Raw genomic sequence first — 26,234 nt, forward strand, 5'->3', positions numbered from 1 at the left:
ACCCTTACTGAGTGCCAACTGGCTAAATAAGAGGTGCTAAGTGCTTCCACATTAATTGGGAGCTGGTACAATATGTTAATCTGAATGTTAACACACAACCTACAATTAAAATTGTGGGATTGCCTCTTCTTGATACTTCTAGTTTTGGGCTTGCCGCGTGTTAAGATTTTGTGTTAGAATGCATTAAGCTCAAAACATAATGCACGTTGGTAAAACGTAATGCCCGTTGGTAGAAGGTGTCCATATGCATTGACCTGTCCTATTAATTTGCAGGTACCCTGTTATAAAATTACCCTTTAAAACAATGGTCATCAAATGATAATTTTACTTTTTTAAATTTTATGAAATGTTGAAACCCAATGAAACAGAATATAAATAGGGGGGGGCACATGCGATTAAATACCAATTGAACTATTTTAATAATCACCGTTCAAGTGAACATCCCCCTCCCTTCTCAATTCAGACATGCCTTATCAAGAAACTTGCATATTGTCACAGGGAAAGCCCTGCGAGATTTTATAAAAATCATACAGTTTCAAGAAACTGAGGTTAAAGGTAGGGGAGAAACACAAGTTTCTGTAGCATCTAACTCTAAAGCCATCCCTAGAGCCCTGCAGGGGAGAAAACTTCCCTTGAACCACATGTGTCAAACACAAGGCCCGCCTGGCCTTTTTACGTGGCCCGCGGCAATGCTCCCGAACTTCCCCTTCTCACAGCCCAGCTTGTCTTCCCTCCCATGCCGGTCTGATGTCGCCATCACGCTAGAAAGTCTGCCTACTGTTGCAGCAATTCGGCTGCTTCCCGTCTGCTGTGGTCCACCCAGGCAGAAACAGGAAGTTGCGCGTCATTGGAGACAGACCACGGCAGGCGAAAAGCAGGAGGGGGAGCCACGTACAACATTTCTGAATTGCCAAGGCCAGCAGATTTTTCAGTTTGGTGGCGACATCGGACTGGCACTGGAGGGAAAGACATGCTGGGCTGTGAGGAGAGAGGGACCGGCGCTGGAGGGAAAGACATGATGGGCTGTGAGGAGAGAGGGATTGGCGCTGGAGGGAAAGGCATGCTAGGCTGCGAGGAGAGAGGGACAGGCGCTGAAGAGAAAGACATGCTAGGCTGTGAGGAGAGAGGGACCAGCCCTGGAGGGAAATACATGCTGAGCTGTGAGGAGAGAGAGAGATGAAGGGAGACAGGTTGGACCTGGGGTAGTGTGGAGGAAAAGGGGAAAAATACTTGAAGGGAGAACCATTGGGAAGAGAAAGGGAGAAATAGTGGACCTGGGGAAAGGAAGGGAGGCAGGCAGACAGGGGGAGAGATGGGATGGGGGCAGTTGGGAAGAGAAAGGGAGAGAAGTTTGATCTGGAGATGGAAGGGAGGGAGAAATGTTAGGCTCGAGAATGGAAGGGAGAGAGAGATGCAGCATCTTTTTTTTTCCTTCCATTTCATTGTTCAGCATCAAGGGGGGAGGGAAAAAGAACAATAGAAAAGAGAGGAGCAAAATGTTGGACCAAGAGGAGAGACAGAAGGAAATAGGAGGCTGGGAAAGGAATGAGATGGAAAATGGGAGAGCTAAGGAATAAGAGAAGATGGAAAATTGATAGGTAGCTGAAAATTTAAAAGAAGAAGGATGAGAAAGAGGGTGAGATTTGAGTGGACAGAGGCAGAAAAGAAAAAAGGGGAAAAGTTGAAAGGGAAAAATCAATATGTTGTAGACAGGGACTAGAGCAAGAGAGAAGAGGAGAAAAAAAATGGACGGCAGACACTGGAAAGAGAATTAGAAGATAGAAAAAATCAGAAAGAGAAACTGAGACCAAAAGCAAAATGACCAGACAACAAAAGGTAGAAAAAATAATTTTATTTTCTATTTTGTGATTACAATATGTCAGATTTGTAATGTGTATCCTGTCAGAGCTAAGGTGTTAGACAGCAAGCGTGAACTAGGACCTAAAAGAGAGAGGAAAAGTCTTTTTTATTTATTTTGTATGTAACACATAGCCGGTGTGGGGTTGGAGAGGTTGTATCCCTATACTTCTACTAAGACTAACCCCCTCCTTTGCTGGCATTTAGCATGGGTTTTGGCGCCGCTGGCGGCGGTGAGTGATCCGATGCTCATAGAAGTCCTGTGAAAATTGGAGCAGTGGGGCCCACGCTGTGCTTTAGTAATGAGGGGGTAAGTATCTTAATAAAAAATTCAGCCCACGACTTAGCCTGTGTTTTAGATTTCGGCCCCTTATGTGATTTCGGCCCCTTATGAGAAGGCCCATCAAAAAGGTCATCAACTAGATCTAGTAACCTTTTCCTCCAAAGAACTAGCCAACCCCAAGATTCTCTGGGAGCAAATCACTTGGTCTGACTCTCTATGGTCAGATCACCAACTATGTAATTTTCAACTCAGCTGGCAATCTAAACGTTCCCCATCCAACCTCAAGGTGACTAAAAGGAATAAGAAAATGATAGCCACTAGAGGTTTGGTAAATCCTGTGGAATTCTGGTCACACTATGACATTACTTCTAACTCAAATCTTGATTCCTTCATGCTAGAATCCTGTACCAACACGAGTACACAGATATTAAACAAAATGGCCCTCATCAAAACTAGAATAATGAGAAACAATAATCTAGATGGCTAGTTCGATGCCGAACTAGGAACAGTGAAACGGGAGTTATGAAAGCTTGAAAGACAATGGCTGAAATCAGGAGACAGTAAAGGGAGAATGAATTGGAGACTAAAATTAAAAGAATATAAAAAAATAATAACAACAAAACGTAGTAATTTTTACGCTCAAAAAATTGGTTCTCCAAATACCAACACCAGAAATCTGTTTAAATTAGTCAACAATCTTTACGACATACTGACCCTCTCCCACCCTACCATCGGCCGATGCTCTGGCTGAGTACTTTAGCAACAAAATCATCAATCTGAGATCTTTCCTTTCGGTCGCTACAACCAACCATTCGGACTACCTAGTTGATCAACTCATGACCGTACCTAGGGTAGACATGACCTGGAATAATTTTGCCACCCCTACCTGGCAACAATTCTGCAAATTTTATTCAAAATATGCCGACTCCTACTGCAAATTAGATTGTTGCCCTCCAAATATTATGAAAGCTGCTCCAGCTGCCTACAAAGCCAAATTACATAATTGGCTTACCTCTCTTCTACTGTCAGATACCTTCCCTGAGACCTTAGGCCAGATTCTAATCACTCCTATCGTAAAAAATCCCAAGGAATCTTTCAAGTTGACATTGAACTACAGACCCATCGCAACCATTCCCTTTTTTGTAAAGCTGATGGAAGGTTTGGTTAACCAGGACTTAGTAACCTATCTGGATAAATTCAACATACTACATGATAACTAGTCAGGTTTTCGCTCCGGTTTTAGCACTGAAACAGTTATTGCCTCACTGCTAGATTCCCTCCACAGCTTATTAAGTCAGGGTACAAGTGCACTAGTCCTGCAATTTGATGTAGTGCCTTTGACTTAGTCGATCACATCATCCTAACTGACTGTCTGAAATCAATTAGTATTTCAGATAACATGTTAAAATGGTTTCAGAGCTTTCTGACTAAACGATTGTACCAAGTTTACAGTAACAACAATCATTCATTCAACTGGGTTAACTCATGTGGAGTCCCGCAGGGTTCCCCCCTATCCCCTACACTGTTTAACATTTACCTAGCCTCATTGGGTAATTTACTGCAAAGCTTAAAAGTCAAATTTTACATCTATGCTGACGCCATCACTATAGTTTTCCTCCTAACAAACATGACTTCTGAGACTAAGTACCATCTGGCTTCTATTTTAAAGCAAATTGAACAATGGATGACGAAATTCAAACTGAAACTCAACCCAGAAAAAAAACGAATTCTTCCTGGCGAGTCTGAATGACAAAATCAAAGATTCTTCAATTTCTTTGAACGGACAAGTCTTTCCTATTGTCGATTCCATAAAAATTCTGGGAGTGACTCTGGACCATTACCTTACTCTAGATGCACACATGGAATTTTTGGTTAAAAAAGGCTTCTTGACTTTATGGAAACTAAGAACCATCAGAAAGTACTTCAACGTGAGATGGATAACCTGGACATACAGATGGATAAACTGGACATACTGGCCTCACTTGTGTATGCTAGACACTACAGACATTTTTAACATATAGCAACTTCATTCCGTTTACTGGTGCAATCCTCCATTCTAAGCATGCTCGACTACTGCAACATCATTTAATTGGGGGTCTTTCAAGAAAACCTTACAAAGACTCCAAATTATTCAAAACTCGGCAGTACGATTGATCTTTGGTATAAAAAAATGGGATCACATTACCCCCCTACTATCAAGAACTTCATTGGTTGCCACTGGAGGCAAGAGTTCTGTTCAAATTTGCCTATTTTTGTTTCAAATCTATTCTTGGTTTGGCCCCTATGTACTTGCTCTCTCATTTCAACTTGGATTGTTCCATTAGGCCTACACGTAGAATCCACATGTTTATCCAGACATCTATAAAGGTCTGCCGATATAGAAGATTCTTGGACAGAACACTCACCTTCCAAGCAGGTCATCTGAACAATTGGCTTGGTAACATTATTACACACTCCTCATCCTATCTAAGTTTTAGAAAACTAGTAAAAACTAACTTGTACAACAAATTTGTAACCTAAGATCTCTTAAAGCCCTTTCCCTTTTTACTCTAACCAATTTGTAACCAAGATCTTTCAAGCCTTCTTAATACCCTGCCTACTTGTACTTGACGACTTTACAGTGTGCCTATTTTTGCCAATCGTGCGCTGATTTTGCAGCTCCTCTTATCTCTGTATCCTGCTCACATGTATCAATGACTTTTCATTGTGCCTATCTTCGCTGATTGTCCAGCTCTATCACATGTATTCAATGACTTTTCACTGTGCCTATCTTCGCTGATTGTCCAGCTCTTCTTATTGTAAATCACCTCAAATTATTATGGCTTTGGCGGTATATAAAAATAAAAATTATTATTATTATTATTGAGTTTGACACCCTTGCCTTAAACACACAAGCAAAAGTTCCCAATAGAAAGACTTGTTTATCTTTTCCTAGTAATATAGAAGCAGGGAAACTGAAAAGACTACAAATCCCAGCAGGCTACTGTCAGGCCAAACCAAATTCCAGGACTGGAGCAGTTCCTGTGACCAGCCAAAGTAGGATTGGTTTTAACCAGTTTAGAATGTTCCAGAGTGCTAGAGTAGCAAATCCCAGAAACACAGCTGCAGCTGGGGCTAATCAGAACAGAGTTCCCAAAGAAAAGGGTGTGTCTTTTAACCTGGAGGGGCAACCACAACCCTTCAGAGCTTCCCAGGTCTCTGAAGAAGGCAGATCTCACCAGCTAAGGGCAAGAAGGTAACAGGCACCAGACTTTCAGGCTGAACAGGTAGGAGCTCTCAATGATGAGGCTTCAGAGGTCTTTAATTATATTGTTGTGAATGAAGCTGAAATGAAAGAAGAATTAAGATCTTGTGAGATGGAAACTGAACTTACAGAGTTGCTCAGTGCAGAGAATATGGACTTGTGATAAAGCCTGTTTAAAGGACTGTCTATTGCAATGCAAGGAGTGCTATTGCCTACATATTTGGGAAGGAATAGACACAGAGCTACCCAATAAGTGTTTGTTTTTGGATAGCAGCAGAGTAGTGGGCAACCATACAAAGGCATGCTGGCAGATTGCCATATTTTGTGTTTTGTATTATTGCAATGAAAAGCTGCTCACTGAATCATACCTGCTGAAAGTGTGGGTTTTTTTTTGCCAGGCATAATTCTCTGAAGGCACAACAACTAGTTGGGATTTTTGGGCGGGAATCTGAAAATTCTTATCTACATGCCTTGGAGTGCTAGTTCTTGTGTTCTTGTGATATAAAGCAGTAGTATTCTGGCATTATTTGAGCTGTGTGTTTTGAATTGGTGAACTGCAACCTAACAAGAAGATATTTTGATTTTTGCCTTACCTGTGACTGACACATGGAATTAAGTTAAGTTTGAGATGTGAACATAAAATTCACAGAGAAGCAAAATAAAAAGTTAAGTTGGACAGTTTGATGGCTTAAACTTCTTTATTGTTGCATAACCCTGTTACCACAATACCTCGCCTTCTGCTCGGCTGAGGTTGGTGTGACCTGGGCCCAGCCACTAACCTGCTCAGGTCCAGCTGCACCCGGTCACAATATATATTTCAAAAAATCTCAATGAAAACATATCTTCATGTCTCTGAAACCACAATATTAAGGATCGGTGAAATCCAGTACCAAGTTAAGACACTGAGAAAATGTGACAGGAAGAGATGGGTGTATATGGACACATTGGTGACCCTTATATTGTGGCTCTAGTGGCATAAGTTTTCATTGAGATTTTTGATTATGTAAGTTAATATTTGGTTATTTGATAACACGTGTCAGATTTTTTTTTTTTGGGGGGGGGTGTTTAACATGCACAGTAATGATTAAAATACTTCCATAGATATTTATGTTGCAGTTGGTATTTGAGCACGTTTTCTGCCCATTTACATTCTACTTCATTGGGTTTAAGCACTGCAATAATAATAATAAACCTGATTAGTTTGTGTTTAGGTCTGTAACTTTTGACTAATATATCACCATCCCTTCAGTGTACTGCAGACATATGCAGCCCACTTACTTTACCCCACCACAAAACATCTTACATATCCCTTAACATGCTGCAAGACCACACTCATTCATATTCCTCCTTAAAACCCAACAAAGGAAATATAATTGATGCAGTTGTCTGGGTAGATAGAACCGACGTTTCAGCCATCATGCTGTGGCTTTCTTCAAGGTATGCTGTGAAGTCTGTAGTTTGTCTTTATATATAGTGAGTCCTCTAACCTGATTGGCTGGGGTTTGAGGTGACTGAGGCAGAAACATTAGTTGGTCATGAATATGAATTTTGGCGGGAAAGTTTGTTGGTCACAAATTTGAAATTGGCAGCAGTCTGTTGGTCACATTTTTAAATTCTGTAAGAAAAGAGCTGGAACATTGAGATAGAGGGAGAAGGCATTTGTTTCAAGTTTCTTAGGTTTTTATATACTGCCTATCAAGGTTATCTAAGAGGTTTAACAATCAGGTACTCAAGCATTTTCCCTATCTGTCCCGGTGAGCTAACAATCTATCTAACGTACCTCGGCCCCAGTCCTCTTTGCACTAAATTTATTTTGGATAAGCGGTTAACATATTTTGTTTGAGAGCCCTTTATCTCCATTGAAGTTATTGGGGTGTCTTGCTATCTCTAGTGCCTCCTTGCGTCTTCTCAGCCACCAGCAGTCTTCTTTCTCAGGACCTTTTTTGTTCTCAAATCTAATCATATGACCAGTTTCATTGGCATAGAGGGCTACTGCTGATTTTTCTGTGTTACATAGCTTGGGGTGGCTCTTGTGCTATTTCAACCTTTCCTCTATGGTGTGTCCAGTTTCACCAATGTAAGACTGGCCATAACTGTATGGGATGTCATACACTCCAGGGGTTTGGAGCAGAGATAACCAGTCTTTCACATGTTTAAGTGTGGATGCAAGTTTCTGTGGTGAACTGTAGGTTGTTTTGATGTTATTTTTGTTTAGCAGTTTACCTATGCGATTTGTTATTCCTTGGACAGTACCGTTTTTTGTACTGCAAAGGGAGGTATCCCCACAGCTGGTGTGGACACCTGTGGAGATGCAACTGGCATAATTCTCTTTGCCAAATAAGTCTGACACGTCATAGTTATAAATTCAGGTGAAAACCCATCATTCGGGTCAGGAGTCACCTCCTGCGGACCCTTCTTAGAATTCTTGGAGGACTTAGGAGTTTTGGCTGACGAATCGTGGCTGAGTTTCACGGGCACGGCAATTGTGCTGTCCTCGGGGCCTGTTTTCAACTTTTTGTGGTGCCCCAGCCAGAAACAGATGTAGGACCCCCCTTCGGAGGTGGAGGGTACTTGGGCTGATAAAAATTTGCCCCTTCTCCCACAGCCAGAGCTGTCCCCATGGGGAACATTTGCAGCATAAGGGTGGAATCCACGAATAAAAAGACTGATTTTAAAGAAAAATAAGCATGTGCAGAGAAGACGAGCTCTTACAGTCTGGCTTATAAGAAAGAAACAGGACTCCTTGGGGGCAGTCCTGAGGTAAAAGAGGAGGGGCTCAAGACTCTGTATAATGAGGCTTCCTATAAGCTGACTGATGACCACAGGAAAATAACCCACTAGTCCAGGAATAGAGAAGGATTATATAAGAAATTCAATTTAGACATTCATTTTACATAAGAACATAAGAATAGCCGTACTGGGTCAGACAAATGGTCCATCTCACCCAGATTCTGCTTCCAACAGTAGTCAACCCAGGTCACAAGTATCTGGCAGAAACCCAAATAGTAGCAACATTCCATCCTACTGATGTCGCTGATTGTCCAGCTCTCTTCAATGTGCCCTCTTCAATGTCCCCTCTGAAATTCTTAACAAACTGTACATTGTAATTCGCTGCATTTTTAAAAAGATTCTACTTACTATAATTTCACTGACTATCTACATATTGAAACTCGCTGATTGTCCAGCTCTTTTCAATGTGAACTGCCTAGAAGTTGCAAGATTATGGCGGTATAGAAGAATAAAGTTATTATTATTATGCCAGGGTGATCCCATATCTGTCTCAACAGCAGACTATAAACTTTTCCTCCAGGACTTTTTTTTAAACCCAAATATGCCATCCATGGTTATCATGTCCTCTAGCAATGAGTTCCTGAGCTTAACTATTTGCTGAGTAAAAAACTATTTCCTCCTATTTGTTTTAAAGGTATTTCCATGCAACTTCATTGATTGACCCTCTAACAATTTTTGAAAGAGTTAAAAATCGATTCGCTTTTACCTGTTCTATACAATTTAGGTTTTTGCAGACCTCAATCATATTCCCCTTATTTGTGTCTCTTCCAAGCTAAAGTTTCTTAACACTTGAGCCTTTCCTCATATGAAAGGCGTTTCATCCTCTATCATTTTGGTTGTGTTTCTTTGAACCTTATCTAGTTCAGTTATATCTTTTTTGATACGGCAACCAGAATTGAATGCAAGACTGAAGGTAAGGTTGCACATTGGAGCGATACAGAGGCATTATAATATTCTTGGTTTTATTTACCATCCCTTTCCTAATAATTCCTAGCATCCTGTTTGCTTTTTGGGCTACCATCACACACTGGGCAGATTTCAGCATACTGACTACAATGATACCTAGATCTTGGGTTCTAACTCCTAAGGTGGACACTAGCATGTGTTAACTATGATTTGGATTATTCTTCCCAATATGCACCACTTTGTATTTGTCCACACTAACCCCCTCCTTTTACAAAACCGTAGAGTGTTTTTTTAGCGCCAGCTATGGCAGAAACAACTTTGATCAGCGTCAGAGTTGTCACTGCTGTGGCCGGCGCAAAAAACTGACCTACAGTTTCATAAAGGGGGGAAGGGGTAAATTTAATTTGTCATTTGGATGCTTAGTCTTCCAATTTCCTACGGTCAGCCAGCAATTTTTCATAGTCTGCATGTGACTGAACAACTTTGAACAGTTTTAGTTTACTATATGAGAGCTGAAGTTTGAAGTATCTATACTTAACAGAATGAATTTTAGCATAACAGTGATGGAATTCAGTAAAAACAAGCACAATATTAGCTGAAGTATCAAAAAAAATTATTGCATTTTAATATAGAGATGCTGTGTTTACTTGTGAACTGAAATTTTATAGCATAAACTTTTATTTGAAGTACTGATATGAACAAACCTGTCCCAGTTTATAGCCCATGTTCCCAATTTCTCGCTCAGTATTTATCTGCAAGAGAAGTTTTTCGTGACTAATGAGAGCACCTAAAATAAAGAAAAATGAATATTTTACAGATAGGTTGAAACAAATGACATTTTATCTATTTTTCTTCTTAAATTAACACAGATTAAACTTGAATCCTCATGGAAAATAATCAGCTAGAAATTATGCAAAGTACACTTTAAGGTTGTTTTGGCCTTAAGGAGGTGAACAGCAGCTAAGTAGCATGTTATTTCCAAAGAAAGGAGCATTAACAGAACCAGTGTTACATAGGCTAGGGCCCAGGGAAGAAATTCAGGGCAGTGGCCATTAAGCCTGCCAACAGGTAGTGCCTCCTTAAACTTTACTTCTCTCCATCTCTGTTTTTTATTTTACATAATTATTTATTTAATTTGTTTTCTATCCCATTTTCCCCAAAGAGCTCCGAACACATACATAATATACAATCTGACAGAGTAAGAACATAAGAATAGCCTTACTGGATAGACCATTAGTCAATTTAGCCCAATATCCTGTCTTCACGGAGGCCAATCCAAGTCACAAGAACTTGGCAAATACACAAATAGTAGCAGAATTCCATGCCACCGATCCAGAGCATGCAGTGGTTTTTCCCATGTCTGTCTCAAAAGCAGTTTATGAACTTTTCCTCCAGAGCTTAACTATTCTCCGAGTGAAAAAATATTTCCTCCCATTGGTTTTAAAAGTATTACTCTCTAACTTCATCGAGTGCCCCCTAGTCTTTGTAAATCTTGAAGCAGTAAAAAAAAAAAAAAAAATCAATCCACTTGTACTCATTCTATACCACTCAGTATTTTCTAGACTTTGAACATATCTCCCCTCAGTTGTCTCTTTTCCAAGCTGAAGAGCCCTAACCTCTTTAGTCTTTCCTGAGAAGAAGTGCAGCTGGAAATAGTGTTGCCCTTCAGCTACGGTAATTAGGGCAGCCTGCAAAAAGAACGCTGGTGAAAAGTGGAAATTTGGGTCAGACAAGCTGGATATGGTGCTGAGAGAGGTACTACAGAAAAGAGAGGGCAGAGAAAAAGTTCCTTTCAGAGGAGACACCGCCCAGGAAAAGGATCTAGGCTGCCCTAATTAGTTGAAGGTGAGACCGGGAGCCCAGAGGGGAAACTGGAGGATGCTACAAAGAGGAGAGGAGGGGGGAAGGACTCTACAAAGAAGGGGGATTGAAGGAGTTCACATGCATATGCTTGGGGGGGGGAGAAATAATGGCTCTGAAAACAGGAGAGGGAGAGAGATGGTGAGCAATGGGATTTAGGGAGGGAAGGAACAGAAAGGAAGAAGTTGGACAAAAGGGATGGGGGAGGGGATAGAGACACCGGATAGGAGGGTAGTTGGGAAGAGAAAGGGAGAGCTGGTGGACCCTGGGGTGGGTGGGTGGGTAGGGGCAGAAAAAGAGGGAGGGAGCGAGAGTACGCTCGTGTTGCAACAAAGAGGAAGCACATTGGGATATGGGAGGGGCTCAAATGCGGGGCACAGAAGGGGGAAATGGAATGCATTTTTGAACACAGAAGGCATGAACTTGGGAGAGAGGATAGAGGAAGTGAGGGAAAGAGATGCTGAGGTGGGGGAGGGAAGGGAATAGAAAGTGAGAATTGGGCATGGGTGTATTAGTGAGAGGGAAAGAGATGGTGTACACGGGGAATATAAGAAAGAGGAAAATTTTTGGTCATAGGGAGGGAGTGAGGTACAGATGATAGGGAAGAGAAAGATGAGAGGGAGAAATGTTGTGGTAGAAAGGGAACAGTGGGACAGATTGTATGGGATGTAAGAGGGAGAAATATTGGACATAGTGATGAAGGGAATGGAGGGAGAGATGTAGCATGGTGCTGGAGAGGGGTGATAGAAGGAGAAATGTTGGGCATGGGGCTGATGGGCAGGGGCGAAAGATGCTGCACATGGTCTGGGGGATAAGAGAGGGATAAATGCTAGACCATAGTAGGAGGAACCAATGCACAGCAACAGAAGAATTTGCAGAAGACGGAAAAGTGGAAAAAAGAAACTGGGACCAACTTGATGGAAAAATAAGTCTCCAGACAACAAAGGTAAAAAATGGAATCTGTTGACTAAAATATGTTAGCTTTGGGAAATGAATATAGCAGATGTCTTTGAATTGTGTTCAAAAGAAAAGAAAAATAATTTCTGGTTTTATTTCTACAATGTTGAAGTACTTGCTGACCCTTGCTGTGGCTAGTGGGGAACCCCAAGCACAGCCAGCAGAGGACCTCCTCTAGAGACGGCCAGAACTCCCCTCCACCAAGCGCAGCAGTCAATGGCAGTATCCATGAGCCACTGAGTTGCTAGCATCTGTGACTTGGACACTATTGCTGCCTGCTGAGCTTGGCAAAAGGGACCTCCGGCCAACTGCAGAGGAAGTCCTCAGCTGACAGCTTGAGGGTTCTCATCAGTTGAGTATTTATATTTTATATTTACATTAGAGGCTCTGGTAGAAACTCATTTACAAAGTATGTATTCTTCTCAATTAATATTTCCAAATTAATTAAGTGTCTTTGCTTATTTGTAAATGGGTCTCTACCAGAGCCTTTAATTCAGTAGCATAATTAAATGAAATAACTACTTCTGAAGTTTATAGGAGGGGACGGGGACGGGTCCGATTCTACCGGGGATGGATTTGATTTCTGTCCCCGCACAACTCTCTACATGCAAATAGGCCTCCGTCAGATCGAGAGAAGTCAGAAACTCCCCTGGCTGAACCGCCAGAATGACAGACCGCAGTGTTTTCATGCGAAAAGAGGGAATTATGAGAGCCCTGTTGACCCCTTTTAAATCTAGGATGGGCCGAAAGGTCCCCTCCATCTTAGGAATCACGAAGTAAATCGAGTACCTGCCAATGACACACTCTTGAGGGGGCACTGGAACAACTGCTTTGAGATCTAGCAAGCGTTGAAGGGTTTGGCGAAAGGCCTGCGTCTTCCATACTGCCTGACATGGAGAGGCTAGAAAATGATCTGGCAGAGAGCAGGCAAACTCCAGAGCATAATGCACCACCTCCAGGACCCACTGATCGGAAGTGATCTCGGCCCACTTGGGAAAAAATTTGCGCAGCCAGGCACCCACCGGAATCAAAGGGGGCACCAACACAGAGTCATTGTGCAGGATGGGCAGCGGGGGAACTGGCGGAGGGATTCCCAGCCCCCCGACGGGCCCCCCCGAAAGGACTGAATGCGCTGATAAAACCAATTCTGGGAAAACCCTGAAGCCTGGAAAGTAGCAGACCCACACCCAGGGCGCTACTTGAGGAATTCCCTCTGACACCAGCGGGCAGTGCCACCCCGAGACGCCAGGCGGGCACGGTCCTCAGGCAGGCAGGGCACCTTAGGGTCTGTCAGAGTTTGGACCAACTTATCTAAGTTCTCTCCAAACAAAAAAGACCCCCGAAAGGGAAATTTGGTAAGCTTAGTTTTGGATGCGGCATCCGCCCACCAAGCACGAAGCAATAAGGTACGGCGCACAGCCACTCCAAAATCCATAGACATGGCCGACGTCCGCACCAAGTCATAGAGAGCATCTGAGAGGAAGGAGGCAACCATCTCAATCTTTGCCACCTCCTGATCCACTAAAGACCACTAAGGATCAGACTCGCAATCCAGGACATGCTCGGCCCATTGAAACACAGCGCAAGCTACCAGCCCCCCACAAATAGCCGCCTGGACCCCGAGGCAGAGACATCAAAATTCTGCTTAAGAATAGTCTCCAACTTATGCTCCTTAGAGTCCCGCAAGGCAGAACCGCCCTCAACAGGCACGGATCTAGGCTGCCCTAATTAGCTGAAGGTGAGACCGGGAGGGCAGAGGGGAAACTGGAGGATGCTGCAAAGAGGAGAGGAGGGGGGAAGGACTCTACAAAGAAGGGCGATTGAAGGAGTCCACATGCATATGTGTTTAGCAATTGCTAAGACCACTGCATCTACCACTGGTGACTTTAAAGTAACCCTATCCCCCTCCGGGATGGGATATAAACGAGCCATGGCGCGCGCTAACTGAAACAGCGCCTCCGGCGTATTCCACTGCGCCAGTACCAGATAATGAATATCTTGATGCATAGGGAAAGAGCGGGAAACAGTATGGATCCCCTTAAGAAGAGGGTCCCCCACACGCGGGGTCTCCAGTGGCCTTCTTCAAAACGCAGCACCGATGAGACCTGCTGAATCAGGTCTGGTAGCTCAACCCTCTGAAAAAGGCACATCATGGACGCCTCTTCGCTGGAAGGCGGGAAACCTACCTCCCCGCCGCCAGCGGCCGTCCCCTCGAGAGGATCCTGGAATTCCTCAAAAGGGTTCAGATCCTCATCCAGGCCGACATGCTCCTCTGACCACCAATCCTCATCCCAAGCCACCCTTGGACGCTTGGACGAGGGAGGAGGAAGAGGGGACGCCAAATGAGAAGAGGGAGGCAAAGCCACAGGGGGTGCAGAGGACCCTCCCCCCCGAAACCCCCTGGGCGCACGTTGGACCCCCAGCCACCTGAAAATAGGCTCTGCACATTGCAAAAATTAAATCAGGGGGAAAACCCCCCGGGGGTCCCAAGGGACTCCCTGCCATAGCAGGGGACCCAGATGAAACCTGCCCCTGTTTTTCCAATACAGGGGGAAGGTCACCTGAGGTTGCAGATAAAATGGAGGGGCCATACTGAGAAAATGGCGAAGTTCCCACCAAAAACAACCCCTCCAGGGTCTTTAGCGGCTGGGAAGCCTGAACTGTCCCAGTCGCTAAAGCAGGCAAGCCGGCATCAGCTGTTAAAAAATTAGCTGAGAGGTAGTCCCGAGCCAAACCGGCGGAAAGGGAATCCTTTTTACCCTTACCATCGGCAGCTGAGGAAAACCCTTTGTGGGCGGTGGGGGAAAACCGGGCTTCCCTACTGCTTCGAGCCGACTCGTGAAGCACTAGCGGCAGGGAATTCTAAGCACCTGCAGCCACTGCCGATGGAGCTCCACTACCGCACCAGCCTGTACATCGCTTGCACAGACTGGCGAGTGCCTCACATCTGGAGCACAATGAGCACTTTTTCCTCTGTGAAGTGCTCATTGCTCCATACACGACCTAGCTAAAACAAAAGTGCCGGAGAGCAAAAAAAGTACAGTAAAATACTGCAAATTTAAAGGGAAGCAACCCTTCAGACCCGGCACTACCTCGGGATTTTTTTTTTTTTTAACAGAATAGACTCCACTAGCTCTCAAAGCAATATGCCTGGCTTGAATTAGGGGGCAAGGCTTACTGGGAGGTGGAGGAAATTTGGGGAGGGACCCAGCACGAGATCTGCCAGGTTTGATACCTCTGAGGTCAGACAGACCCCCAAACAGGGCCCACCCAAGCTCAACCGGCTAAAAACAGGGACTAGAATCCCTAAACAAATTTCAACAGCCCTACCAAGGGAGATGGGTACAGCTCACTCAAACCTGCTGGAGATTGAAAGAAGACTGATAGGAACAGGGGAAGGTACCTATTATGCATTATCCACAGTTTTGTTTTCAGTCTCCACCTTCTGGTCATGATTGGGATATATACCCCCTTGTAAGATTTCCTATACCGGTCTGGAGAGTGCCCCTGTATAAGACACTGGTGAGACCTCATTTAGAATACTGTGTACAATTCTGAACACCGCACCTTCAAAAAGATATAAAAAGGATGGAGTCAGTCCAGAGGAAGGCTACTGAAATGGTGCGTGGTCTTTGTCATAAGGCGTATGGGGACAGACTTAAAGATCTCAATATATATAATTTGGAAGAAAGGCGGGAGAGGGGAGACTGCGCATGAGTCAAGTCTCTTTCATATGAAAGGAAGCTCTGGAATGCGAGGGCATAGGATGAAGTTAAGAGGTGATAGGGGCTCAGGAGTAATCTAAGGAAATACTTTTTTACAGAAAGGGTGGTAGATGTTTGGAACATATTTCCGGAGGACGTAGTGGAGACAGAGACTGTGTCTGAATTCAAGAAGGCATGGGATAGGCACGTGTGATCTCTTAGATACATGTCAAACACAAGGCCTGGAGCCGAATCCGGTCCGCCTGGCTGTTTTTTGTGGCCCACGGTGACGGTGCTGCATCTAAGCGCCTGACCATGCAGCCCCAGATGTGCTCCAAGTGTGTGAATGCGTTGCCCCCCTCCCAGCGATGCTCTAAGCTCCTCACCCCACTGCTTCAGTGCCCATTTGCAGGCAGAAGGACCCAGTCCCAGTGTAAAAGTTAGGTTGGACCGCATCACACATGTCTTGAGGGTGAGGGAGGATATATACTTCTACTAAGACTAAGTATCTTAATAAAAAATTTGGCCCGTGACTTAGCCTGTGTGTTAGATTTCAGCCCCTTATGTGATTGAATTTGACACCCCTGTCTTAGAGAGAGGAAGAGATAATGGTTACTGCCGATGGGCAGACTAGATGGGCCATTTGTCCTTTATCTTCCATCATGTTTCTATGTTCAAGCTCAGAGTAGAATACAGCTCCTTGGGGAAGAGAGCAGGTATGACCAAATTTTGCTTTCGATTATGCACTAAAACTGGCCTCAAATCCATTTTCTGCTTATTTTCAGTTTCAGCCGAAAGGTTATTTTAATTTTCAGCCATACTTTCAGTTTTGGACCAAAATGACCATGCGTTTTAGATAGACATCAAAACATTTGTGTTTTGTCTCATTTGTCTCCCTCTTTCCTCAAACAGGAATGAGTTGCCCCTCCTCCTGGACTTCCGTAGGCTCCCCTGGGCCTATCTTACAATCCTTGATGGTGTAGTTTGGGGCATAGCTCCTGCCTTAACTATACCACTAAGTTTATTGGTTTTTAATATCCCGACCATCAAACAAATGTCTGGCCGGTTTACAATAAAATTATAATAAAAAAGTATTAAAAGTAGCAGTATGTGTAAAAAGATGTCTTAAGTTAAACATAAATGACAAAGACTTGACGAACTGGAGTGTGAGGGCAGTAACAGCGGAAGGGGAAAAAGTTACATTGTATAGATGAAAAGGAAAGAGTGGGGGGGAGGATTGAACAAAAGGGAGGGGAACCTTAAGATAATGGAAGTTTGCTGACCGAAGGAAGAGAGAGAAGATGCTTTTAGATTTAATTAAAAGCATCTCGAAATAAGAAAGTCTTTAGATTGATCTTGAATTTGACTAGTTGTTGTTCGTCGCGGAGGTATTGTGGAAGTGAGTTCCATAAGGTAGGGGCTGTTATAGCGAAGTTTGTTTTGCGTGTATAATAAAAATCTTTAAGAGATGGAATATAAAGGAGTTTTTGGTCAGATGATCTTAATGTACGAGTGGAACTTTGAGGAATAAGAAGTTTATCGAGGAATGTAGGTTGATGTAAGAGTTTGATTTTGAAAGTGAGTAGAATAATTTTGTAAGTGATACGATAAGAAATTGGAAGCCAGTGGGCTTCCTTTAAGAGAGGAGTGACATGATCATATTTGGTTTTTTTGTAGATAAGTTTTATTGCGGTATTTTGTATGAGTTGAAGGCGTCGTAATTCTTTTTGTGGAAGACCATTGAGGAGCGAGTTGCAGTAGTCTAAGTGAGAAATTACTAAAGAGTGAGTTAATATAGTAATAGAGTCAGTATTCAGAATGGATATTAATGATCTGATGATGCGAAGTTTATAGAAGCAGACTTTTACTACGGAGCTAATATGTTCGTGGAAAGAGAGATCTCTGTCAATGATAACGCCAAGTATTTTAATTTTAGTTTCCATGTGTAGTGGGACAGATTTGATAGAGATAGTTCCTGGTAGTGATTCAGATTTTTTGATCGGGAGTAGTAGCCCACAAGATTTGTCAATGTTAAGTGAAAGTTTATTTGTGTATAGCCATTCGTTTATGTTATCCAGTTTATTATTTATGTCTTTTATATCAGAGGTGTTAGTGATATTAATAGGGTGAAGAAGTTGAATATCGTCTGCATAGGCAAAAATGGTGAATCCTATCGATTGGGCTAATGTAAGGAGAGGGGAGAGGAATACATTGAATAATAATGGTGATAATATTGAACCTTGTGGCACTCCGAAAGTTTGAAATATAGTTGATGAAATTTCGTTTTTTACCCAGACTTTAGAGCTGCGTTTCTGAAAGTAAGATAAGAACCAGGAAAGTGCTGAACCTGAAATGCGGCAGTCTTTTAATCTTGAGATAAGAAGAGAATGATCGATAGTGTCAAAAGCTGAGGAGAGGTCTAGAGAGATTAGAATGACAGATTTTTGGTGTTCGTGGTAGTATTGTATGGTTGAAATAAGGCCGAGTAAAGATAGTTCAGTGGAATGTGAAGAGCGAAAGCCTGTTTGACAAGGGTGTAATGCATGAGTTTTTTCGAGAAAGTCGGTTAATTGGGAGTGAATGATTTTTTCTGTAATTTTGGAGAGTAAGGGATCACCAGAGATTAAAAATTAGTCCTGGTTTGGGGGTGGTGGATATCTTTGTATTTTTTGGGTATTACAATTGCAGATTATGTAGTTATGATATTGCACAAGAGTTTATATGATAAATAGAGTGCTCCAAATAAGTGCTCTTGATAAAAAATTTTACCTGGAATTTAAGTCTGTAAATGTAGGATAAGCTCCTCAGGAATTAGCATATGGAATTATAACATCAACTATCACTCCGAGTGTGATACAAAGTTAGTCGCTGAAAAAGTACCATGGCTTCTAGTTTCAATTTTTATTAGCTGTACTCCATGTGTGTGGAGGCTATTTAACTCGGAGATAAAATGCACACTTTATTTTAGGTCACATAGTAAACTTTAAATCACATTGTGGACTTAATAGTCACCTTTCACTAAACAATTTTGCTAGTTGGCTTCTTGCACTTGTGTGTGATTTTGTGACTTTAGAGTCTCTATAAACAGGAGGATACCATAAGAACATTGTGAAGTTTTTTGGCCAGTGATTAAATGAGCACATTTTGAATGCAAAGGTAGCATGATTGAAACTCCAAGTTTAAGGTATCCACTAAGTTTAAGGTATCCACTTTTTTTTTACCCTATGAGAAAGGCTTCTTACCATTTCCATGGGGTGGTAGCAAGTTTTGCTTCTACACTCGCAGTAAATGTTCTATTTTTTTCCTGTTAACATGGGTCCCCATTCCTGTGTCATTCTCTACCTGCAACCTTTTTTGGTACGTGAAATTCAACTGGTTTTGTCATTTCCTTTTAAATTTTTTGCCTTTCCAGTTTCTTTTTGCTTCTCTCAGCTTTACTCGATATTCTTATCTATGTTCTTCCTTTTGTAATCCTTTATACTTTGTGAATGCTAGCCCTTTAGCTCTTATTTTGTTAGCTAACTCTTGGAAAACCATCATGGTTCTATTTTCATTTTGTTTACTTTCTTAATACAGGTCTATTGCCCTTTTTAAAGCTCCTTTCAATTTGGTCCACTGTCTTCCTAAGTCCCTTATCTTCTCCCACATTGCTAGCTCTTCTGTCAGGTATTACAGAGGCTCTCAATGCTATATCAAAATCATCATTAGCCACTCGGATTATGTGTTTCTGTACTCCTTCCCTTTTCTTATTGGCTGAAGCTGTGTGGCTTTCTCTTAAGGGAGAGTTTCTGCAAACGCCTCAATTTTATACGAGTATACAATGTTTCACAAGCACATGCCCATGAACGAAGCTACACAGGATGTAAGCATAACATTCTGAAAAAAGAAATTCCCAAAAGACTCCAATGTCTGAGCTCTTTGCCCAGGAACAGCCTTTTAAGAGTAGATTCAACCACCTTGGAATAGTGAGGAAACTTTTGCTTCTTGAATCCAGGAGCATTCTGAACTCTATACTGTACAGTATACTGTTTATAAGGTATATGGGGGGGGGGGGGGGAGGGGGCAGAATCTTCACATTCTCATTTGCACATCCTTAGGAATCCTGGGAATTAGCACTATCATACCTTCCTTGGATGGGTTGAGGAATTGGAGAATATACAATGTTTCTGCCATGGTTCCTTCTCTATCAAATGGAATGGCTTCAGCCATTTCACTGATAAATTGATGAAAGAGAATAACTTGGGTGAGAACTTTCTCCTTTCATGTGGTGGACACAGATCTGATGACAAGCTAGTCAAACCCTCTTCAGAAATCACAGCAAAATAAAAATGACTCCGTTTTGAAAATGTATCTGGCTAAAGTGTCCTAGGTCCACAAAAGTGTATGATTGGGTGAACGTGAAAAAATTAATTTAAAACTGGCCCAAAACCTAACTAAAATGCTTTCTACCAGAACACTAGGGAACACAACACTGACAGAACATGAGGATAAAATAAGTAAAAATCAAATCACTTGAAAAATAGCCTTGTTGAAGTACACCTAATTATGTGGTCAATCAGTTCTGCAAAAAGACAACAGTAGGCAGAAAGTGATGCACATGCAGTAGGTTTCTCAAAAGCTTTCTGATAGACCTAAGCTAAAGAAGCTTTTCCACTCAGAGCTTTATAGATAACGTCACCCATGCTATGAGGGTTTTATATCCTTCTTGTCCTTGGAAGATCATATTTTTCAAAACAAACACCAACTAGCTAATATACAAAGGCATGTTTTCAGTTAGCAATTGCTGCAAACTGGCTAAGTGCTGGCCAGTGGAATAATCGGCAGCACTAACTAGATCAGTGTATCTCAAACTGTATGCTGGGGCACACTAATGTGCCTCCTGAGATTCCTAGTGTGCTGCAGCACACTGAGGAGGAAGAGAGGCACCTGCCAGCTGACTTCCCTACGCGGCACGGCGCCAGCACTGCCCGATTAACCAAAGGCTTGCATGTTTCCCCCTTCTCTCTAGTGTCCTCCAACTTCCCCCCTGGCCTCCCGGTCTCATCTTTAAAGCTAATTACAGCAGCCTGCAGAGGATCACCGATAGGTCAAATGATTTTATTTTCAATATAGTGTTTGAAATGTGTCAGTTTTGAGAATTTATATCTGCTGTGAATATTGTGTATATAAGAAAAATGAATGAAAAAATTGCATTACAATTAGAAAAGGGGATGGGATCTGGGGTAGAGCTTGGGTGAGCCTAGGGAGGTCTGTGGTTTGGGTACGCAGTTGATATTTGTTAGACTTAGGGGATACTTAGCTTGAAGTAGTTGAGAAACACTGCTGTAGGCAATCAGCTGGCGCCAATGCCTCTCCCTCTCTCTGGCCCTCTTCCCTTCTGGCACCCCCTACTGGCGTCTCAGGGCCCATCTGGAGGGCCTCTGCATATGCACAGATGTCAACATAATGACATCACGTATACATGTGATGTCATCACGGCGATTGTCTGCGCACTTCTGGGCAGGGCAGGATTAATTCTTCGAGGGCCCCTAGGCCTACCTTTGTTGTCCGTGATTTCATTACACTTCCTTCTAACTGTGCATCCTTTCTTTCTTCCTCCTGCATGCTTCCTCTCCTCCAGACCTCATCCCAACCAACATCTCGCTCTGTCCCTCCATGAGTCCAAATTTTTCTTCCTCCCTCCTGCCTGCCCCCTGCCACCCAACACACACCATTCCCTCCTCCAACTTTAAACTTTTTCTTCCTCTCTCCTTGCCCCTCTTTCTTTCTCCCCCTGCCCCCTCTTTCTTTCTCTCTCCCTGCCCCTTTCTTTCTTTCTCTTCGCCCCCCGCGGCCACCACTGCTGCTGCTGCTGATTTCGCCAAGCCACCGCCCTCAATTTCTCCTTTCTTCCCCAACGCAACGGTCCACCCAATTGCTGCCTGGTTGGCCCAGAACTTCTTCTCTGACATCAAAATTGACTTTGGGGGGAGGGGGGAGGAAGGAAGAAGGTATGTGGGCCCGTTGCTCAAAACAGAAGGCAAGGGCCTGGGCAGCTGCTCTCCTTGTTCCCCCCTAACGCCAGCCCTACCTGCCAATATAGCCGAGAAGGGAGGAAGGAAAACTGCTGAATTTCTTGGGGGGAAAGATGAGGAGTTCTGGCCAGCAGGGGAGGGAAAGCTGGACAGTATGGGGGGAGGAGGTGAGGCAAGAGATCGCTTCTCCCCCACAACCAAAATTGTCCTTTTCAGAGGGGCCCCGACACACGGCAGCTAATCTCACAAGCTGCCAGTGGCTGCCCCAAAGTTTTCCCTCTGCTGCAACTTCCCGTTTCCGACAGGGCAGATCACGGCAGAGGGAAAGCTTCGGGGGCAGCCGCTGGCAGTTCGTGAAAACATCTGCTGTGTCAGGGCCCCTCTGAAAAGGAAAATGTAGGAGTTTAATCAAGAAGTTCAGACCGCGGGGCCCCTTGGATCTGTAAGGCCCAGGGCAGCTGTCCTGTTTGTTCCCCCCTAACGCCGACTCTAGGGCCCCCCCTGACAATTCCGGGCCCTAGGCATGTGCCTCCTGGACCTACCCTTTAATCCAGCCCTGCTTCTGGGTGCCTCAAGCCGTGACCACTACCTTTAGTATGCCCCAGCTCGAGAAAATTTGAGAGACACTGAACTAGATAGTGCCACTAAATATTCTCTTTGAGCCCCTGTACACTGTCTGGAGTGCTGGGGCAGTCCATGGGCAGAGCCAGATATTATTCATTTATTCATTCATTTTTCTACACCGTTCTCCAAGGGAGCCCAGAACGGTTTACATGAATTTATTCAGGTACTCAAACCTTTTTCCCTGTCTGTCCTGGCAGGCTCACAATCCATCTAATGTACCTGGGGTAATGGGGGGATTAAGTGACTTGCCCAGGGTCACAAGGAGCATCGTGGGTTTGAACCCACAACCCTAGGGTGCTGAGGCTGTAGCTTTAACCACTGTACCATACAATCCCCTTAGCAACTGCATTCTAACTGTTAATTGGATAATAAACCAGATAAAATCAGGACAGCATAAAGGCTGTTCTTTTATCCTATCACTGTTTTGTGACACTAGCTGGTTAGCAATCCACGTTAGATCACTAGTTGGCATCGATTCCCAGATATTCAGTGGTGACCAGAATTTGGATACTAGTGCTGAATATTTAATGCTGTTGTACTCATGGTCTGTTTTCTATTCCGCCTTTACCTATTCAATTCAAGGCCAGATTACATTACAAGAGGTTGGGTCAGTTAGTTTGAAACGGACATAGAGTTGCTAGTACAGGTAGATTAGTACAGTTATTAATACAGTTAGGTCATGTTTACAAATAAATCATTATGTTCCAGGAGTTGCATTGGAAAGTTTAGAAATGGGCTTTTACAATTCAGTTACCTCCAGGTTGGCTCCCTGTCTTGGCACAGAAATGCTTTTAAAAGTTTTCGGAAGCTGAGATAGTAGTCACAAAACCATAATGTAAGTGGTAGTTGATGCCAGCATTTTCTAATTGATATTGAATGGATAACATAATTACCTTGTAGATTTCATATTGTTGCATGCTGGGAATTTTAAGTGGAAAAGAATTCTGATGGAGGCACCCTGGAATAGGGTGGCCAACTCTGTTAGGTAGTCGGGGGAAATCCCTCTCAGGATCTTTTTTTTTTTTTAAATTTTTATTTATAAATTTTCCATTCTTACAATATTTGATTCATATATAATATTATCAATTATTACATATCAAAATTTTATCATTAATAATTCATATTATTTAAAATATAATATGATAAAGATTATACAATAACATATAGAATATAAATCCCTTTCCTTTTTTATATAATATGTTTCCATTAATTAATCAGTTCCCACCCCATTCATATATAATTTTTATCATTGTGCTAAGAAACTAATCATTAGAATAATTTGTCAATGGTTGCCAAATTTTCTTGAAATTAGGAAGATTTCCCTGTTGTAACGCTATTATTTTTTCCATTTTATAAATATGACAGACAGAATTCCACCAGAACGTATAATTTAATTTGGTATAATCTTTCCAATTTTGAGTGATTTGTTGCATGGCGACTCCTGTTAATATTAGTAATAGCTTATTATTGTTTGCTGAAATCGGACTCTTAGTTCTCATTGCAGTACCAAATAATATAGTGTCATATGAGAGTCCTACATGATTTTCTAGTAACTTATTAATTTGAGGCCAAATTGAATTCCAAAATGCGTTTACACAGGGACAAAAAAAGATTAAATGATCTAACGTCCCATTTTCCAATTTACAATGCCAGCATCTATTAGATCTAGTACTATCTATTTTTTGCAGGCGCGTTGGGGTCCAGAACACTCTATGTAATAAAAACAACCATGTTTGATTCATAGATGCTGACCTTGTAGATCTTAATCTCCAGGACCAAAATCGTGGCCATTGAGATTCAGAAATTGTCTGACCAATCTCAATACTCCAAATATCCCTAAGACCTGTTTTCTTTTTTTTATTTAAAAATCCGTATATCAATTTGTACCATTTTGCGGCTTGGTGACCCAAAGAATCCGTCTGGAAACATAGAACCTGTAGACTATATTGATTATTTAGATTTTTCCAATCAGGGAACCCTTCCTGAATGGCCTGCTTCAATTGCATCCATTTAAAATATTGTGTTTTATTTAATCCAAATTTATTTTGCAATTGTGAAAAACTAAGCAGTGATCCTTCTGATATAACATCATTCAATGTTCTTATTCCTGCATTTATCCATTGTTTCCAGACGATTTTAATTCCGCCAATTCTGATCCTGGAGTTTATCCATATTGATTGATTTAGAGATTTAAGAATGGGTTCTGGTGATAGATTACTGATATATCTCAATGTTTTCCAAGTGTCAAATAAAATTCTGTGGTCTTTATATCTTTTAGGCATTGTTATAGTTATTAACTGTTCTGGATATAAAGGGAACAGGAGCCGCCATTCTAAATACAGCCAATCTGGTACATTTTCTAAAAGGTCTGGGAGGATCCAATACATACCCTGTCTTAAGATATAGGCTTGATGATACCTATAAAAATTTGGAAAATTTACCCCCCCTTCCACAATTGGTCTTTGTAATGATACTAATGCGATTCTTGGTCTTTTCCCACACCAAACAAATTTTGTAAGAACATTGTTAAGTTTTTTATAAAATGACCCCTGAAAAAATATTGGAATCATACTCAATTGGTAACAAACTACAGGTAATATCATCATTTTAATTGTTTGAATTCTTCCCCACCAAGAAAGATGTAATGGATTCCATTGCTCACACATTTCTGTTATTTTTTTTCAATAAAAGTTTTTCATTCTCTTTGAGTGTGTCTTCAATTGTATTTTTGATCATAATTCCTAAGTATTTTATACCATCATCTTTCCAAATAAATGAATATGGTTCAAATAATCCTTTGGTACAATGAACATTTATTGGGAGAATTTCTGATTTATTCCAATTAATTTTATATCCAGAAAAAGTACCATATTTTTCTATTAAATTAAGCATACATGGAATAGTAGTTTCCGGTTCTCTTAAATATAGTAGTATATCATCTGCATATGCAGATAATTTAAATTCAAAACTGGTAAATGATATTCCCTTTATCTCCTTAGTTTTGTTTATTGCAATTAATAAAGGTTCTAGGACAATATCAAAAAGTAAAGGAGACAGAGGGCATCCTTGTCTAACTCCCCTATGCAAGTTAAATCTATTTGATAAATTATTGTTAATATATAATCTTGCTCCAGGAGAGCTATACAATGTCTGAATCATTTTAATAAAACCGGATCCTATACCAAACCATTGTAAAGCTTGGTATATAAAATTCCATTCCACTCTGTCAAAGGCTTTTTCTGCATCTAAAGATATTAAAAAAACTGGATCATTTATATTTTTTGCTAAATTTAATGAGTGGAATGCTAATCTAGTATTATTTGATGAATGTCTTTTAGCAATAAATCCTGTTTGATGTACATCAATAATGAAAGGGAGAGCTTTTGCCAATCTTAATGCTAATACTTTTGCCATTAATTTGTTATCCACATTCAATAATGAAATAGGCCTGTAGTTTGAAACCAGAGTAGGATCTTTGTTTGGTTTTGGTAAGACTATAATTATCGATTCTGCCATAGTACCAGAAATGTTTTCATTCTTTATTTGATATTGATACAAATTTAACAGATGTGGTAATATGATATTTTGAAAAAATTTATAAAATTCAACAGTATACCCATCTCCACCTGGAGCGGATCCAACTCTAAGAGATTTCAGTGCTGTTTCTAATTCTTTTAAAGATATAGGTTCTTCTAAACTTCCTTTTATATGATCTGGAATATTTGGTCCAATATATGAATTTAAAAAAGTTAATCCGTCTTGTTCTTTATTTTTATAAGAATTGGAAGTATATAATTCTTTGTAAAAATCAAGAAATTGTGTTATAATATCTTTTGTGTTGGTATGTGTGTTACCTTGTGTATCTTTAATTGCAATAATCTTAGATTTTCTTTTCTTTGCTTTTAGAAAGTTTGCTAATAATTTCCCCGCTTTATTTGAATTTCCATAATATTGTACTTGTTTGTTGAAAATGTCTTTCCTCACAATTTGAGAAG

The 26,234-nt window shown here is 41.6% G+C and overlaps 1 protein-coding gene across 6 annotated transcripts in view; it reads right to left on the reverse strand.

Moving 5' to 3' along the window:
• The window catches only part of HTT (huntingtin), an 831,912-nt gene that overhangs the window by 109,813 nt on the left and 695,865 nt on the right, over positions 1-26,234 (reverse strand). For all 6 annotated transcript variants that reach the window (XM_033950363.1, XM_033950354.1, XM_033950401.1 and 3 more), the window contains one exon: positions 9,785-9,867. In XM_033950363.1, the coding sequence (XP_033806254.1) occupies positions 9,785-9,867 (83 nt within the window). The remainder of the gene's footprint in view (positions 1-9,784; positions 9,868-26,234) is intronic.

Source organism: Geotrypetes seraphini, chromosome 1, assembly GCF_902459505.1.
Source record: "Geotrypetes seraphini chromosome 1, aGeoSer1.1, whole genome shotgun sequence".
Classification (NCBI taxonomy): domain Eukaryota; kingdom Metazoa; phylum Chordata; class Amphibia; order Gymnophiona; family Dermophiidae; genus Geotrypetes; species Geotrypetes seraphini.